Source organism: Dermacentor silvarum, chromosome 6 (genome assembly GCF_013339745.2).
Source record: "Dermacentor silvarum isolate Dsil-2018 chromosome 6, BIME_Dsil_1.4, whole genome shotgun sequence".
Taxonomy (NCBI): domain Eukaryota; kingdom Metazoa; phylum Arthropoda; class Arachnida; order Ixodida; family Ixodidae; genus Dermacentor; species Dermacentor silvarum.
In genome coordinates this window covers 170,108,716-170,126,966 of record NC_051159.1, presented here as the reverse complement: position 1 = coordinate 170,126,966, position 18,251 = coordinate 170,108,716, and the positions used below count along the sequence as shown (strand labels likewise).

The window sequence follows — 18,251 nt, the reverse complement described above, 5'->3', positions numbered from 1 at the left end:
CATATAAATACCTGGAAAAAGATTTTATTTGCTGTCTAAATGTGCAAAACACATTAAGAATAAGCATAATCAACAAACAGAAAAAAAAATATTTTGTGGAAACTTTTTCACCAATATCTGGGAAGCCCCTGCAGAATACAAGAAGTGGGTTTCACCCCAAGCTACTTATAGCTTTGTTCGGAATTTGTGCAGACAGCTCTCGTCATATGTGAACCATAAGTGTACATTTCATTTGCTTTACATCACATGTATGACACCACTGCAGACGAAGATGTTGCATCGGTCATTCTCCGCTGACCATGCTTTCAGCAGAAAGCAAGTCGCGTGCTGTACTTCTCCCTCGTTCTGTGGTCCTGCTCTAAACCTATAAATGATGCTTGCTGCCTGTCATTCAGTGTTGGCCGAAAGCATTTAGCATGAAACTTTGTACTCAAAACCGAAACTCGGCAAGAAAAAAAAATTTTCTGGACAGGCAACATTCGTTAATGAAGGGTTAAGCGATGAATAGGGAGCACCATCAGGGGCATAACCAGGGAGTGGCACAGCAGGCATGTACTTATGCACCACTGCGAAAAAAATTCCTGGCTATGCCATTGAGTACTATAGGGACCGAGGTTAGGTCCACTATAACAATGCGTAAGTTGGCGAGCGAAAGAACAAGAAACCGTTCAGGCCGATGGCGGGAGCAGAAGAAACTATATTTTATTCTTCTATTTTTCTAAGCATGAGGCACATGCACCTGAGTGCGCCATAAATAAAAGGTGGCCGATGAAGATGACGATGGCCGCTTAGGAGAAGCGCTGCGATGCGTGGGCGCCCATGAAACTGCGTTTGGTGTCGGGCGGTCGTCTAAATCCTTTGTTTCCGCGCTGGTAACGTGGTCTGAAGCGCATAATGCTATCGAGGTCACCAGGTAGGCGAGTTTCACTCTGTCGATAGCCATGACTTCACGTCCGTTGAGCTCGATGGTGACATTTTTTTCTGTCCGGCGGAGCACCTTGAAAGGGCCGTCGTAGGGAGGCGTAAGGGATGGTCGGATGCCTTCACGCCGTACGAAAACGTGGCTCGCTGTAGTCATGTCCTTGTTGACAAGAACGCCAGTCGACGATGCATTCCGGCTAGGGCAAGGACACAGGCGTGAAAAGAGGAAGCGGAGCTGTTGAACGTAACTGTCTGGATCGGGCGTGGTGACAGTAGCTAGTGCGAAAAATTCACCAGGCATACGCAACGTTGTGCCGTAGACCAATTCCGCATTTGTGCAGCCGAGGTCCTCCTTGAAAGACGAGCGCATGCTAAGCAGGACGAGGGGAAAATCTTCAGGCCAAGAAGCGCGAGCCTGGCGAGCCATCAAGGCGGCTTTAAGTTGAAGATGAAAACATTCGACCATTCTATTGGCCGATGGGTGGTACACGGTTGTATGGACATGGCGGACGCCAAGCAGGCAGCTCAAGCTTGGAAGGTTTCGTGATGGCTGGGAAGTCTGTCAGAATTGAGGCGTACATAGTTATGGTATCTCAGGCGCCGTCCCAGTGGTTAATGTTGTAGGTGCGAGGATGCCTTGTATAGACATACTGGTCGTCGTGTCGACGAGCACGGAGATCAGCACTGAGGGCGAAGTGGGTCAGAAAATCAGCACCCACTATGGCCATGCATAGGTCTGCAACGACGAATACCCAACTGAAGGTGCGTCGGAGACCCAAGTCGAGGTTAAGAGAGCGCTGACCATATGTGTTAATAGCAGGGCTGTTGGCTTCTTGAAGGGGTGCAGTTTTCTGAGAGCGCTGCCGGTCTAGTCGCACGGCAGGAACGACACTGACCTCTGCGCCTGTGTCCACGAGAAATTGATGTCCGGCAATCCTATCAGCGACGTAGAACAGGCGGCTTGTCGTACGGCAAGAGTTACTGGCCACCATCAGTGGCTCTGCGGTATGTTTCCCTGCCAGCTGCAAGGGGAACGGCACTGACGTGCGCTAGCACTGAAGTTGCTATGGTACCAGCAGTATACGCGGCGACGAGGACTTGAATGGGAGCTAGACCTAGGGGACAATCTGGAACGGGAATCGCGGTCTCGTCGACGAGGGTGGGACGGTGGCCGTAGTGCATTAACAGTCTCGGCAAGGTCATCGATCAGTTGCTGAAGGCGAGACTGCCGGTCTTCGAGTTGCGACAGCTGAACGGTAGATTCTGTCTCCACAGTACCTCTTGCTGAATAGTCAATGACGTGATCGGCCAGCTCCACCAGCTTGTTGAGGGACAGGTCGTCTGGTGCGGTGGCCAAGTCAATAACCACATTCTGCGGCAGGCGCTGAAGGAACAGTTCTCGCAGCAGCGGGCTGTTTGCATGCAGCCTACTGTCACTGAGAAGCCGCCGCATGCGACGTACAAGTTCCGCCAGTCGCCGAGCTTCTCTTCGTTGAGAAGCTGCTGAAGACGCCTGCGCACAGACACAGACGTGCGGTGCAGCACTGTCGTTTTAAAGTGGCCATAGGGGGTGGTTTCGTGGCGCGTGTCTACACAGCTAAACTCTGCCCCAACGAAGATCGCTTTCAAGATACGGCCCGCGCGCCACTGCCGCAGTTGATGCCAGAGTACAGTGCCACAGTACGCAGTTGATGCCCGCGCGCCACTGCCACAGTACGCAGTTGATGCCAGAGTACAGCACAATGCCGCCCCGCTATCCCTTCCCCCCTCGCTCCCTCGCCGGTGCCTCGAGCGCAATGGAGGAAGGTGCGCTTCCTCCCTGCTTGTCTTGCGCGCGCGAAATTTGACGCGGTCGTCGGCTCCCCTCGCACGTTTTCACTCGAACATACAGCATACGGCACGCGGCACTGCGTTATCGCCCTTGGACTTTATATGAAATATCTATGAGCCAAAACCAATTTCAGGGCCACAACGCGTCATAGACACCATCTTTATATAGCAAAAAAATGGATTTCAAGGGCTATACTTTTGCTGGCGGAAACCGAAAATATGTCATAGTTGTTGCCCCTGGCACTTTGGGCGGCCAATGCCATCGTCAAGCCACCAAGCCAAGTGACATGAAAAGTCAAAATGGCCGCTCGGGCCGGCGCGGGGTGGCAGTTCGCAACTTATGATGGAGGAACGGTCCCACAGTTGCGACGCAACAGCGGGGTTACCAATGCATTGGGTTCTATGGGAGCTGTGCCGGGACCGGTCGAAAAGGACGTAACAGCCGGGAAAACGCAGCCCTCGGGAACGTAACAGCGAGGTCGATGGCCCGCAGCGATGGCCTAGCGGTAGAGCATCCGCCTCGTATGCGGCAGGTACCGAGTTCAAATCCCGGTGCCGCCGGGAACCCACCGGTTTTTCTCATGGGTAGAGATGTCCCCTGGCCTGGTGCTCGGCTGTCGTGGGGGTCCACATCTCGAAAGAGGGCCCAATAGAGATTTCAGCTGTTGTCTCTGGGCGCCTCTTGTCCAACCACAGACGGCCTTGTAGACGAGCATCCGCCGCGGCTGTGGGAGGCAAGTGCGGCCGCCGGGTACCTACCGGTAAAATAGGTACAAGCGCGCTCCCGGCCTGGTGCTCGGCCATTATGGGACCTGAACGCTTGGAAAGGGGTGTTTGACCTCAACCCGAAGGTGCCCCCACCTCAATAGGTGCTTGGGGCGCCACATGGGAAATGACCGCCATGGGAGCGGCCCAGACACCACTTTTTCTCGTCAAATCTCGTTATAACAGTACAGGATATTATGAAGTAAGTGAAATTCCCCTCAAGATCCTCATAGAGATTTATACTATTGCAGTACATGCAGTAATGGATATAACGAAGTAATTCTGGCTCCCCATGATGGAATTGGTTGAGGACCGTTCTAAAAAGAAACTAGAAGCAGCACGCTGAAGTACGCACATGCAATAGACTCTTCTTTAAGGCAAACTGAACACACATGCGCATTGGCAAAACACATACGCTGTTCCCCGCAATACATGCGGTATGCGGAAGAAAGGCGAGAAGTGCCAAAAGGTAGCATGCAGCCTATAGTTCATTGGGTAGCAGCTGCCACCATGTTGGGGACGTCATGGAATGATTGTATTGGACAGCAGGGGTTGTCTGGTCGCGTAGAGGTCCGCTCAGTAGCTCTGCATGCCTGGCTTTTAGACATCGAGTCATGCTTGTGAGCATGCAGCAGCCCACTGTGTCGGGTAAAGCAGCCAGTGAGGTAGCACCGCATCAGCTCACTCAGCAAATGGACCAGCAGGTGCCGCCACACCAGCCCTTCTGGATCGTCAAGCCGAAGAGGAGGCCGAGGTGGTCCCTCAGCTGGCGGGAGCATTGCTTCGGGTGCAGGCGCAGTGACATGAGGCGGTTGTTAGCTCCTATAGGCTGGACGCTCAGCGAGGAAACTGTTTTTCCAACATCTAGTCTGCGCACTCCACAGGAGCCACCGTTCACATTTTAGTTCCCTCTTTGCCACCGCACAGCGCACTGTCTTCTTTTGTCTTTTTCCTTACTGCGTATCACATATTATTACACTCCCCCTTTAGCTTCAATATAACAAGGTTTTACTGTAATAGGAAAGAGTGGAGTACAGCTGGCAACATGGTGCAGAAAATAGATGACCAGTGGTACACAGTTGAACCTCCTTCATAAGTTCTTGAAAAAAGAAAGAGACTCGAGAAAAGAACTTAACAGAAAGGAATACAATACAAAATCAGTAAAAAATTTGAATGACAAGCTAGCAAGAAGGTACTAGATGTGAGGGCATTTATTCCCTGTTGAACATGTCTGTAATCTTCCGTTTATGCAGTATCTGACCTTTTGAAAAGAGGATTTTCTTTTTTGACATCCTGTACTTCTCTTTCGGCATTTGTGTTGTCCTTGGCATGAGAGAAACTGTGCAGCACATCCAATTCGTCGAGGGCTTTGGCAAAGGTAGCCAGCTCGTGTCCACCACCATCTTTATCGTCGTTGTTATCAGGCAGTTGTGCTGTGTCTCCCTGAATCTCCACTAATATCTGTCCCACGCTTTGTGGCTCGGACATCAGGACATTGTTGTCCACCGCAACAAGCTGCGAACTGGCTTTCGGGCCCGGTGCACTGGAACTCCTGTTCCATGTTGTTCAAAATTCTTACATAACAAGGGCATGCCAGAGGGTCGTCGCCAGTGGTGGGCACCAATTCTTCAGCTGTAAGGGCGCACTAAAAATAGCACTTTTCAAAACAATTCTTTACTGTTTTGCCCATTATGCTTTCCCGAGTGGTTGATATGGTGCATTATGTCAACGTTTGTTGTTTTTTTCTGCAGTAAAGTATATTAGGCATGCAATCATATGATGGGTGCGCAGCATGGGCCTGGTGTTGCATGGATGCTGCCCATGTGCGGGTATTACTCAGCATGGCCACACCCACGGGCTCGGCACGCACGGTCACGGCCAAAGACAGCCTACCGAACGTACCAACATCAACATCCGCGCAGCTTTTATCCACGTCCTGGGAGACCTGCTGCAAAGCATTGGGGTGCTCATCTCTGCCTACGTCATCAAGTACAATGTGCGTTGCAGATCTCTCCTGTTATCTCTCACTAACACTGAAATTAAGGACTAGTTGGTCCTGCATGACAGAGAAACCAATGATAGAAGGGACAAATGCAGAAATGAAACACACAGGGCACTGACCTTTAGCTGATTAGCACAGAAGGCCCAGATTTACTGTATGTACACACATCGCACAACTAAGAAAGGAAAGCACTAAATGCCTGGAAGGTTTAACACATAAACAGGATCGGAATAGCTTTGTCCAGTTAGAAGATAAGTGGGGTACTCACTGTTATAGACAGGGCTAAAGACTAGTTTACTAGTAAGATAATTGAAACTTATTTGATTGGCAAATTCGGTAAGCAATATGTGAGCACCTCATCTTTATGTTTGCTAGACAAAGACATTACTTTTCTGTTCATGTCTTGAACCTTATGTTTTTTCCTCTGCTGTACAGTCGGCAAAGGAGGACGTAGACTAGGGACCTGACTATGTCTTTCCGTAACCCAAGGTTTACTTTATTTTCAATAAAACTTTTTATCATCATCATCTGCTGTACAGTATGTGCCCATAAATGCGTGTCTTGTGTGCTAATGCATTAGTTGGAAGTCAGCTGTCTGCCTCTCTTCTGTATCCATCCGTTGTATGTCGTGCTGTGGATTTGATTTAGTGCTTTCGCGAGTACCCCCGTAAAATCGGTCTGTCACGTGAAAAATGTAATGCCTTGTATCTGCACAAAAATGCATAATTTGCAAAGTTAAGGCACTTAATCATTATTATAGTGTAAATGTAGATTATTGGTAGCTTTATAAGGGATGAGGAACAAAAAAATTAATAAAATTGATCAAACAGAAAATTGTTCTCGCAAGGCCGCCTTGAAAGCTTACTTTCCTCTGTTACGAGTGTGTGTGCAGAGGAGCCTGCTGTAGGGCTGCCGAGTATAAAAATAAGAATAACTGATTGGGGCATGTAATAATACAGCAATAATAATAAGCGATTGATGGCATTGTCGTCGTCACGCCAAGGTCGTAACAAAAAAAGGAAAAAGAGAAAATAAAATTTTAAAAAAGGAAAAACAAAAAACAAAAAATAGCTGTGGTGAAACCGATTGCGACGGCGTTCCGGCTCACTTGATACGATCGCTTTGAAGGGGTCATGCAGCTAGCTTCCTGGCAACTCACCTTCACAATGTTCAGTACATGGATTTCATTTCTTTGGCACTGGAAACGCGATGGATAGACACAGATAAGCAAGTAAGCAAACATGAAGAGCCAAGCCAAAGAATGCTTACACATTAGTAGACAATTCTCGGAACTTCTGTAGTACTTCTATCTTTTTTTTTTTAATTTCTGCTAGGCTACATGAATTGTAACCACAGTAGCACATTTAATTTGTTTTTGTATGTCGCTCTGCAACTCAAGTGAAAAAATTTGTTCCATTGGCAGTGAAAATTTGCTTGCTCCAATGAAATTGAGTCAAACACATCTTACACTAGGCCAACACGACACCGACTTTGGTCTGCCATCTGTTGGCGACAGCGTTTTCCTTCTTTTAAACCGTTGGCCCCTGCGTTTTCCATACTGTAAATTGCTGTCGCCAACAGTCGGCAGATAAAAATCGGTGTCGTGTCAGCCTAGTGTGAATGAGCCTTTAGAGAGTAGGAATTGGGTGAACATTTAGTTGGATGCATTCAGATGTGTCAGTTTCATGTCATCATCAAACTGTCATTTATGAGCATACATTTGGTACAGTATCGTGATTAAAGGGACACTAAACACATACGTTACTTAATCTAAGCTGTTAGATTATCTTTCTAGGAACTTTACAACATTTGTTTATGCCAGGAGACTACTTAATTGCAAAGAAAATTACAGCTGGAGGCACCTCATAATTTGAAGTTCAGGCTGCCTGCAATGAGCAAGATCACTTACATGGGAATGGCTGTGCTACACTGGTGATCTCGAAGCTCATACTTTACTGGATGCTACCAGCTGCGTTAAGCTGAGGGGCCCACACAGAGAGGACGCCACATTCCCACTTGTAATGGCTGGCAGAGCAGTGTGAAGAGGCAGCCTGAGTGAATTTGTCTGTCATGTTGAAATGTGACAACAATCTTTATCATCATTTACTGACTAAAATTTACTACCAAGATTTATAAATGGGCAGTATGTTTCATGGACAGTATGTGTCAGTATGTGTCATGGTATCTGTCAGGAATGCCTCATACAGGCATTGTATTTTTACATCAGTAGCGCCAGTTCTGTGACATGTGTTATTAACTTTCTCAGTAAAAGTGGCATAACCTTTCCCTACAGTGTTCCTTTAAGGTACATAGAAGTGCCGATTTGCTGATTTAGGACCTTGCATTGAGCGCTAAATTACTTTTGCCAGCATACTGGTCATCATAAACACCCAGGGAGTGTTCGCATGTCCGTAACCTTGGGTGTGCTCACTATCACTCAATGTGTGCCCATAAATGCTTCTTGTGCCTGTTTGTCAGAATAGCGCTTATCACATCATTTTTGGCAGGAAACTTGCCGTGGGCATTGGAAGTGTTAGTTTGGGAGAACAGAGGTGTTTCGGCCCCAGAAACGCTGGACAAGAGGTGTTAATTTGAATGGGTGACCCATTGAGGTAATTCAACTTCCAAAGATGTACCCGAATATGTGGTTCTTATTTATCAATCAATTCCTAATTGATAACTACATTTTTTACTGTGAGAACAAATTTTTTGAACTCCAATGCCCTTTCAGCTGCACAGCACCGAGTGGACAACCACCAGTCGTCTTGCTCACTTCTGGCCATGTGGGGGAGAGAGTTTAGGTTAGGTTAGACAGTGACTAGTCACTCACCCTCATCTGCGCTCTTCCACTAATCTGTCTGTAGATGCAATCGTTGTGTAGGCAGGTTGCATGGATTCATTTTTTATATAGTAAAATTTTTTTGTCTGTGTAAAAGCTACAGCAATGCTTGTTATTTTTCCTCTACTGTTTACATTGGTGACCGTGCTGTGTTGTCGTTATTCGTATAAACAGAAGCCACATAGAAGTGCATCACAGCGATTTAACCATGCTTTTATTGCATTTTCTTTTTCTTACAGCCCCAGTACAAGATAGCCGACCCCATCTGCACATTCATATTTTCTGCTCTCGTGTTGTTTACGACTGTGTCGATCCTGAGGGATGCCTGTGTTTATCCTAATGGAAGGTGGGTGACAGTACATCAGGCTTCACCATTTGTTCTTTGTAACGTTGACTATTGTTCTGTACGAACTCTACCTATGGCTCTTCAGTACTAGCATCTGCTTTGTTGCTAGCTTGAATGATCCCATCAAAAAGTGCTTTGGATGGATACGGCTCATGAATTATGCCTGCTTCTTAGCATCCGAGGGAAACGGGACTTGCACAGCCCATTTCATGTGTTGATCATAAATGGCAGAGCTGTACTGTGTGGGTTGGATCTATTTTACTCAAGTGTTTGAGCGCTGCTATCTTGGGATGTTATTGCTGCCATTTTCTATCCGTGATAAACAAATGCACAGTACTACGGTTGACTATATGCATGAAAATGAATGTATGGATGTGTTCAGTGTTTTGTGGCCATGTTATTTGACGTCACTGTGCACAAACACTCAGAAATTGTTCATATAACATCCCAAGAATGAATTAAAAATAAAATTGTCATTAATTTAAGAGATCTTAATGGATATGCTGGTAGAACTTCTTGGTGTGGCCTGCAAGCACATCACAGATGAGTGCAACATGCGCATCCAGCAGCCAAGAAATGAAGGCCATTGCAATACACCATTGCAATTCATAATGGTGAAAACTCCACTTTTGCCCTTGAGTGAAACAGCAATTTTGTAGCAAGCAGTAAAGAAGTGAAAGCTCTGTCTTGGCAGAGCACAGCCACTATAGTGCAGGTTATGCCCATATAATAGGGTTTAACTATTGTACCTTCAGAATTTATGCTGCTTGTGGTGTTTGAATACTGCCAGATTTTGAAATTTTATCATTTCTGTGTTGAGTATTTAGGTCCAATAATTTCGCCTGCACCACGGTGAACCAGTTCACGGCGGGCCGTGAGAAGTTCAAAAATTGTGCAGCTTGAGTTCAACACTGCAGTTCAATCCAGTGTGGTCACCATGTCACACTGGAAATGAATGCCAAGAGGCAGATGCGGTGCAGGCCTTATGTTTGCTCACTTAATGCACAGCCCGCATAATTTTGAGAAGGTATATACAGCACAGTGACATGCCTTCGCTGGCGAATATTCGGGTAATTTTTTTAAATTGGTTTTACAGGGCAATAAAAACTCAACAAAACCACCAACACTGGCATATTGACAGAGACATGTTTAATTCAAAATAGCATTGATTTGATGAGCAAACGCAACTATGGAAAGTGCACAACATAGTAGTGTACATGCACGTAAAAACCCATGTAGCCAACACATCCCACGTTGCGTAGACGCCGCAGATGCACGTCTTAATGGCACTTGCACCCGTCTGCTGCTTCGCATCTGCACGTCTGCACCCAATTGCCATGGTCAATAAGGGAGGGTGCAGAAAAATTGTGAACCAGTCCTGCACTTTCCCTGCACCTTTTGAAACAAATGGCATGGTTGAGAATGTGCCATCACTGCACTGTTGAAACCAAAGAGTGCGGAACACCTCGGGAACTGGTTCAGGTGGTGCACACGGTGAATGGAGCGGACCTATTGTAAAAAGGAACCACAGAAGGTGTTAATGGACACGACATTCACTGACATGACCGAAGGGAACATAAATTTGTCTCTTTTGGTGGAAATCTGGAATGTGTCGGATGCAGAGAGCATTTTGAATAAACACTGAAAATTGAGTTACTAGCAGTGTGTTGTGTAACCATCCATCAATTTTTGGTGGCAGCATCCTTTTGATTTCGAGTGCCTTCTTGTCAGTTTTTAATTGAACGGGCTTGGTTTCCAGGTTTTCCGAGGGACCTCAATTATGCAACTGTAAAGTCGGCACTGCAAAGCATCAAAGGTGTCCGAATGACACACAGCCTCCATGTGTGGTCATTGACGGCTGACAGACGTGCCTTGGCTGTACACTTAGCTGTTGGTAAGGACCTGCATAATCTCTTAAAACCAAGGGTACAACTGTAAGCAATACAAAAGGGGACACTGAAATTGTTCTCAATCAACCAGGCTTGAGTAAAAATAAATTTTTTGGTTTTAAGTAAATTCAAAGGAAATCGTTCGAATAGTTGTGAGATTTGCGTAAAGCCTTGGCACAGCAGTCAGAAATTGATAAACTAAAAGAAAGGACATTCACTTGCAAAGATTGGAATGGTTTCATCTCGAGAAACAGTTCATTTTTGTAGTGCTGTTAATCAGATATTTACGAGTAAAAGTGGAAGTTGTCAACATTTTTAGCGGCAATAGTACAGAAAATTCGCTTGCAGGCTGTTGCTTAATGTTGTGGATCAATCTGCTTGGAATTTCGTGATAGTGGTTTCATGCCCCTCCCCCCCTTCCTCCTTCTCCCACAGACGCAAATTTTGGGAGTGGCTGTTCTGCCACTGCAGGGCATCAGCTTGCACTGCTTCTTTCATTTAATATGTAAATTATTTTGGGTTGTTAGATCACTGGGTTTTTATACTTTCTAGTGACAGCTAAAATGAAAAATGCTGTATCCGGCATTGCTTAACACTCGACGAAAAAGAAAAGACATCGAGCTCGTGCCACCCTTGTTGCCCTTCGTGAAGCTAACTTATATTATCACCATACTCACACCAATTAGCTTGCTTTACCACTGCACATTTCTGTGACTTCATAGGTGACTGTGACATTTACAGATCCCGACACTGACCAGTCAGCTGTTCTTCAAGCAGCTCAGAAGCTAGTGCGAAAGAGCTTTGGCATCCACAGTTCCACCATCCAAGTGGAGCTGTTCAGTGCGACTGAGATGCTCTCTTGTGAAACCTGCAAGGGACCGTGACATCCTGCCGACCGTTCTTTAGACTTCATTCAGCACACATTGAGTGGAGGAGTCATTCAATGAAGTGCAGTTGCTTGTAGAAGTTCTCAAAAGCATGGAAATCTAAAAAGGCTGCATTTCCTCACAGTCTTACTGTGTATCCAGAAAGTGAGGGGCACACTCTGCCATTGTGTGGATGCACACTTCTCAGTTCCTAATTGTGCGCCTAGGTTGTGAGGCAATTAATTTTTTTTTTTCTCTCTATTATTGCTGTGGTGTGGACGCTTCCGCAAGCAACCTTAAGCAGTATTCCCAGTCAATCGCTTTCAGCGATACAGTCTCTTTCGTGAGATTTCACATGGCTAGAGGCACTGGACGCATCTACAAGCAGCAGTGTTCCTGGCACTGTTTCGAACTTGGCACAGTGCTAGGAGCCAGGAGCGCTATTGCTTGCAGACACTGACGTGTGCAGACACTGACGTGTCATGTGCTGCGACATGCGAAATGTTATGAAAGTGATGGTATACCTAAGAATGAGTGACTGAGAACGCCACCACTCCTGCAAGTGGTTCCGTGCTCAAGAATATGTGTGCAAGTCAACAGCTGGTGTGTTGCCAGATGTTCTCACCTGGTCACATTGCCCGAGCAGCTACAAGTCTGCTTGCTCATAATATTGCCGTTGGCGGCTCTTTTTTAGTCATAACTGCATTGGTAGTATACTTTGGCTCACTTGTAGTCAAGCAAGGTATGCTAGCTGCAGTCCTTTCTTCTGCTGACATGCACAAGTCTATAGTGTTGTGCTGTTCCCTTCTTGCCTTCTTTCCAAGTGCAGCTTTCGATAGTTATTCCCTGTTGATAATTATGAATCTCTAATAGTTTGAATTGTAAGGAGCATGCAAATATAGATGCTGCAACTTTGGGCTTGTCATTTTATGACTTATTTGCTTGTTTGCTCATTTCTTGCTTGCAATAATGCCTGTGTGCATGCAGACGTCAGAAGGACATGAAAGTGGTGCTTTAAACATGACTGTGTCCCCCCCCCCCCCCTCACACACACACACAATTTGCATTTATCTGCCGTGTATCTCAAGTTGCAGCTGACTCAATTCAAACTCTCATAGTAATCAGAGTTCACGTTGAATAATATGAATTCGTTTAATTCAAGCTAGCTTTCCAGTTACAGTGGAACCTCGTTGATAAGTTTAGGAAAAAAATTCAAGCGAAAGTGTACTAACCAGGAAAGCGTACGATCCAAAGTCGTCACTAAAAAATTTGGCACTCAACTGTAGTTGCCATCTGCGTATTATGAAATGGTTGCAGCACCCACGCTCGCCATTTCGTAATGTTCTGAACATTGGTGCCAAAATGTCCTGTTTTCCGGGATCATATCAACTGGTAAAAAAAAAGCATCGACTGTATTGGGTCATTTTTTTTTTTTTTTTGCATTCTCGAACGCGAACATTGGTGCCGGGAAATCGTACAAAATGGAATTGTATCAACGAGGTTGTACTGTATTTGAACTTCTGGCCTCCCAAAGCAAGCCATTGTCAGAATTGGTTGAGAAGGCAGGTACCTTTATTGCACAGGGTAATTAAAGTACAGGTAAGCTTGAATACAAAATTAAGTGTCACATGTTGAAAATTCAGTACACTAGTAAATTATAGCACATGTGACGAGTGCCGGATGTCAAGACTTTGTAGGTGTTTATATCCCAACCGTGTTAAGATCTTGAATTACATGTTGTCCGCCATTGAATAATTCAAGGAAAACTGTGGTCAGGAAGAGTTTGAACTGACATGAGTCAGCTGTACTGTATCTTCATAATTACCATGACATAGTTAAATATGCTTTTATGCATTTAAAATGAGTCACTTCTAGTTTTTCCATGGAGCAATGACATGTTTCTCTACAGCTTGTTCCATAGAAGTAAGAAACAGTTTGATACTTATGTCTACCTTTAAGCTGGCCTTTAGCCGTGGAAGACCATCACTTTTCTGCGTTGAGTGCAGACCAAAATGCCACAGCCTTCATATTGTTATGGTTGTCAAAGTGTGCTCATTATCCAAGGCGAAAACAGTGAATAATGTTTTCCTGAGCTTCTTCATGATTGATGTGTGTGTCATACTGTGCTGGCAGAAGCAGTGAAGCAAGTTCTACACTTAATTACTTGTTTAGCGCAAAAACAACGGACACGTGAAAGACGACAGGACAAGGCGCTACTCTCAACTGACCTCAACTACTCTCTTGGCGACACACTATGCAATATTGGTTGGCAAATGCACGGGTAGAAGTACAAGCAGCTTAGCTGCATAGAATGTAAGCTTGCTAAGAAGCAACTAATGCAGATTGAGGTTGATGTGTGATCATAAACGCTGATTGTTGCAGCATTGAACTGCAAATGTCAGCAGATGGTATAATGTGTGAGCACACTCTCATGGCCATTGACCACTTTCACCACTGAGCTTAAGGTAGACATTTAGGCTGAAGTGCAGCATGTCTATACTGCACAAATTAATTTGTGAAACTTACCATTTGTGAAAATAGATACCATTCAGCGACAGTAAACTAATGCTGGACATTTGATGTACTCCCTCATAGTGGTCTTGACAATACAGCTCAATAACCATTTGCAACAATCAGCATGTACAACACCAAAGTGTGAACTTGACTCCCAGAAAGCATTTGCCACTGATATGTGCTAGCTGGCTTACTTGGGCTTTGTGAAGCAAGCGCATGCTGCACAAATTTCAAGTGCATTTCGCTTTTTGTAATACCTTTTTTGCAGCCTCTTGTTCTAGCATATTTTTGCAGTCTAACTTGGTAATCACCTTCCATGCCGGACCACTTCTTGCCAAAAGCTTCCCTAAGGTTCTGCCACAATCAATGTGTGATCACTCTCATTTTACTTGCATGCAATCTCTACAGTCACAGCCACATCCTTTGCAAGTTGTGAAGAGCCCCTGCTGCACACAGACTTTTGGGAATAACGTAAAATACATAACTCCATCAAACAGCAACACTTGCATTTGCTTGTACATAACTGCCTGCTCCTTTTGCTTTCTGTAGACTGAACATATTTTCTTTGAGGAGGTCATTCTGTGACATGGCTGCATTATTATGCCTGTCTGCAAACAAAGTGCTTGCTACCATGGGAAAAGCTCTGTGGATGTTTTTTTCCACTGCATTGCTTACTCTTTTCCTTTTGCTGTAGGCTGGCAGGCCGTGCACTGCTGCTCATCAGATCAGCTTTGCAGTGTGGTGCTAGGATGTTGCAAAATATGGCAGGTGCTGATTTTTTTGTGCTCAGCAGTGCTTGCTTAAGTAAGCCCAGCACATTTGTGTGCAGCTACTTGAATGCCAGTGTGTTTGTTTAGTACCAAAAATGACGTGCAACGCTTATTAAGTTTATATGTGCTGTGATGTCTTCACTCTTTTTTCTTTTTGATCATTATGACAGTTTGTGGATTTCTAAAGGCCACTGCAAATGAGGTAATCAGTTCAGGGTTAATTTGAAGTATGCAGTGTGCCATAGGGCAGAAAGTATTTTATCCTGAGGAGTACCACCCTCATATATCTACACAGGGTCTTCTGTCACTTTTTTGTAGGACACCGTACAGGAGATAGCTTCATATCAGTGCAACAAGCTTGTGCTCCCAAGTGATGTTGACTACTTTTGTTAATGTTGCCAAGGGTTGCCATAACTGTCTGATTGCATAGACTAGATGGATAACTTGCACTGTAATTAACAATTAGTACAGGAACTGTGTAGAAACCAGCAGAAACATGCAAAGCAAGAAGACATACACGGAACATTCGTTGGACTTCCATGTATGTCTGCTTGTGCTTTAACGTTTTGCTGGTCCTACCAAGGTTACTGTACGAACTTTCCCTGCAAGTGACTGTAAAAAAAAAAAAAAAGAAAGAAAAAAAGAAATCCAGTTCTTCGCCACATGCCATGTGTAGCCTTTACTGCAGACAGGCATGGTGTGGCCTAGAGCATGATTACACATAAATTTTGTAAATTTAGTTGTGGTTACATAGTAAAAGTGTTTTTTTTTTTTTTTTTTCTAGCAGCACTTCGCAATTTAATACCGTTTCAAAGTTTTTGTTGCAGAATTCTGGCATGGACGTTGCTCAGTGTTGTAAGTATTCATGACACCTTGTTCTATCTACAAAAATGTGATGAATAATGAGTGGATGTTGTACACACAACACTATCCAATAACTGGAGAGTTCTCTACAGTCTCTTTAGAACCACAAGTTATAGTGGGCTTTAACAAAAAAATAAGTATATATGTAGTTTTGCTAAAGATTTGAGTTTGTTCAACGTGGTGCAAAGCACCATTCTTTATGTAACTGAGAACCTGTCTTGCTTTACATATCTCGCTTTGGGCAGCATGCAATATGTGTTGTGCAATACAAATATATCATATGATTTAGCCTTGAAAAGTACACAGCCGGGAAAAAAAAAACGAAGTGCGAAGTTTACGCAGGTTTCAGATCATTACATGTGATATTTTGTGCGCTGCACCTTGTGAAGAAAATATGAAACAGACTCTATATGTTTCATTTATGGAGTCCTCCAACAGAGCATTTAACAGAGAGAGAACTTCAGCGCTCGCAGATCACGATTGTCCAAGAATATCATTATTTCGCGCTCCTGCTATGTAAAGGTTTATCCATGACAGAACATTAATGCAATGCTGTTTATGGCTGTAATGGTGAACATTAGAGCTTGGCTGTCAATGTTGATCAGTGAATGATGAAAGCTGCAATGCCAAGATTTTTTTGACACCTTCAAACCATTGCTAAATATTTTCTATTCAATATTATACCAGCTGAGAATTGGGGGCCCTGCACGTTGTCTGGTAAAAATGCAGGAAGCACTGCCAAAAAAAGCAATTGTCAATCAAATTTTAATTAATAGCTTTGTAGTTAGTTACTGCACAAAGTGAAAGCCACATAGTGGTAAGAACTTGAAAGAATGGCTCTTAGAGTGTGCAGCTTTATGTATACAGTTTGTACACAGCAAATCTAGTTGTCAGAAAATAGGTTTGGACCTTTGGATCCAAACCTTATGGCAACATTCTGTGGCTGGAGAGCATCGTCCTCCAAGTACAAGGCATGCTTTGTCACCCATCGCAGCGTTTCAAATTACATATCTGAAACCATGCAGACAACTTAGGTTAAAAATAAATTTCTTTGATGTCTCGCTACAACATTGCTATCACCATCCACCCCATACATTTGGCTTGCCTAAATGACATCGTGTATAACCTGCTTTGCCAGTCTCGTCTTCTGTGATGTGGTGTTCACATTGAGTGATGTACAACTTTGAAGACCCAAGGTGGCGGGCGCATTTTTGAAAGGGCAGAAGAAGCAAAAGTATTTATTCAATAAGTGAATTGTGTTGTCATGGTATAATAGGCTTGTGGTGCACTTGTACCTCGGTTGTGTTCACTGAATATTGTGTACATGCACGCAACAATGCCAACAATCAATGAGACATTCCACTTTTTTACCCAGTTTTTTTCTGAGCACAAAGTCATATTTCCAGTGTTTTGGAACACTATGTGCCTGTGAAGTACTTTATACTGAAGTAGATTGGCCTGCATGGCATGCTGTGCAAGCAAATAAAATATTTTCATGAACCTTGCTTTGCATCTTTACTTGGTTGTATGTGGCAGTAGTATGCTGATTTAACGAAAACATTTGTGCGGTAAGTACTTGCCAATAGTAGCTTATGGGCAGGCTGCAATACAGATTTCTACACACTTGAGTTTGAGTTGAGTTTGAATTTATTTAACCTCATGGCAGGTACATAAAAGCACACATAGACGTGGTTGGGTGTGATGGGAAAAAAGCTGCAATTCACAGCTTGACTGGCCCCATCACCCGGTAAATGATACAAAACAACAAAATTGCAGGCAGTGGAGAGTGACAACACAAAAGGAACACGCATGTGGCCTGTCGCAGCAAAGCGTAAAAAAACTCTGAAATACAAAAAACATTCATGCTGTCATTCAGTCATGCTGGTAAGCAATTCAGTTTTTCTCATCCTGGGCTTGTTTTAATGACTCGGTGATGTTCCCCCACTTAAGCTTGCCAAAAAGTCCCTCGTGCAATTTGGGGCAAGACCACTACGAACACCAGTGTGTTGTGCGACAGATTTTGGAAGTAAATATCTTGGAGCGGTGGTAGGATTGGTAATAGTAGTAGTGTTTTATTTGTCTTTTATACATTTACATTGTAGAATATACAAAAAATGGTCCCCAAGTCTTATACTGAAATGGGACCTTTGGTTATTAAAGTATGTGAAATGTGTAAATATTCAAAGCATATAAGTGGACGTGAATAAAGTACCAATTTACATCAATTCTACAATTGTGTGCCCCATGGCGATAAGATTGCCAGGCTCCGATGATTTATTTGGAGTTATTCTCAAAAAAAAGTACTGACGTGTCTTTACAAGTCCAACCCCTCTAAAACCCTAGAAAAAATACTGGCAAATGTCGGCACACTGAATAATTTCATAGCAATACTTGTCTCTACTAACTAGTTTAGATACCAAGGAAGTTGGATGCATCATGACGCACTAGCTTGCTCCACTCTTGGGGCTGTTTTATAGGACGATCACTTTTGGAGATATCTCGACATGCCGATTGGCTAGTTGAGCAAAACCACTCAGATCATGGCGGTGTACTACATTGCGTGAAAGCGATAGTGTCACCGAAAGTGATCGTCCCAGAATACCACCCGTGACTGCTGCAGCTGCCATGTACTACTAGTGCAACGA

At 44.3% G+C, this 18,251-nt stretch overlaps 1 protein-coding gene across 1 annotated transcript in view; it reads left to right on the top strand.

The window, feature by feature from the left end:
* LOC119456390 (zinc transporter 2-like) overlaps positions 1-17,111 on the top strand; it is a 58,397-nt gene extending 41,286 nt beyond the window's left edge. Inside the window, 5 exon segments of the mRNA XM_037718119.2 lie at positions 5,308-5,512; positions 8,597-8,683; positions 8,685-8,703; positions 10,463-10,597; positions 11,334-17,111. Of these exon segments, the coding sequence (XP_037574047.1) occupies positions 5,308-5,512; positions 8,597-8,683; positions 8,685-8,703; positions 10,463-10,597; positions 11,334-11,476 (589 nt within the window). The 3' untranslated portion in view covers positions 11,477-17,111.
* Positions 17,112-18,251: the final 1,140 nt, after the last annotated feature.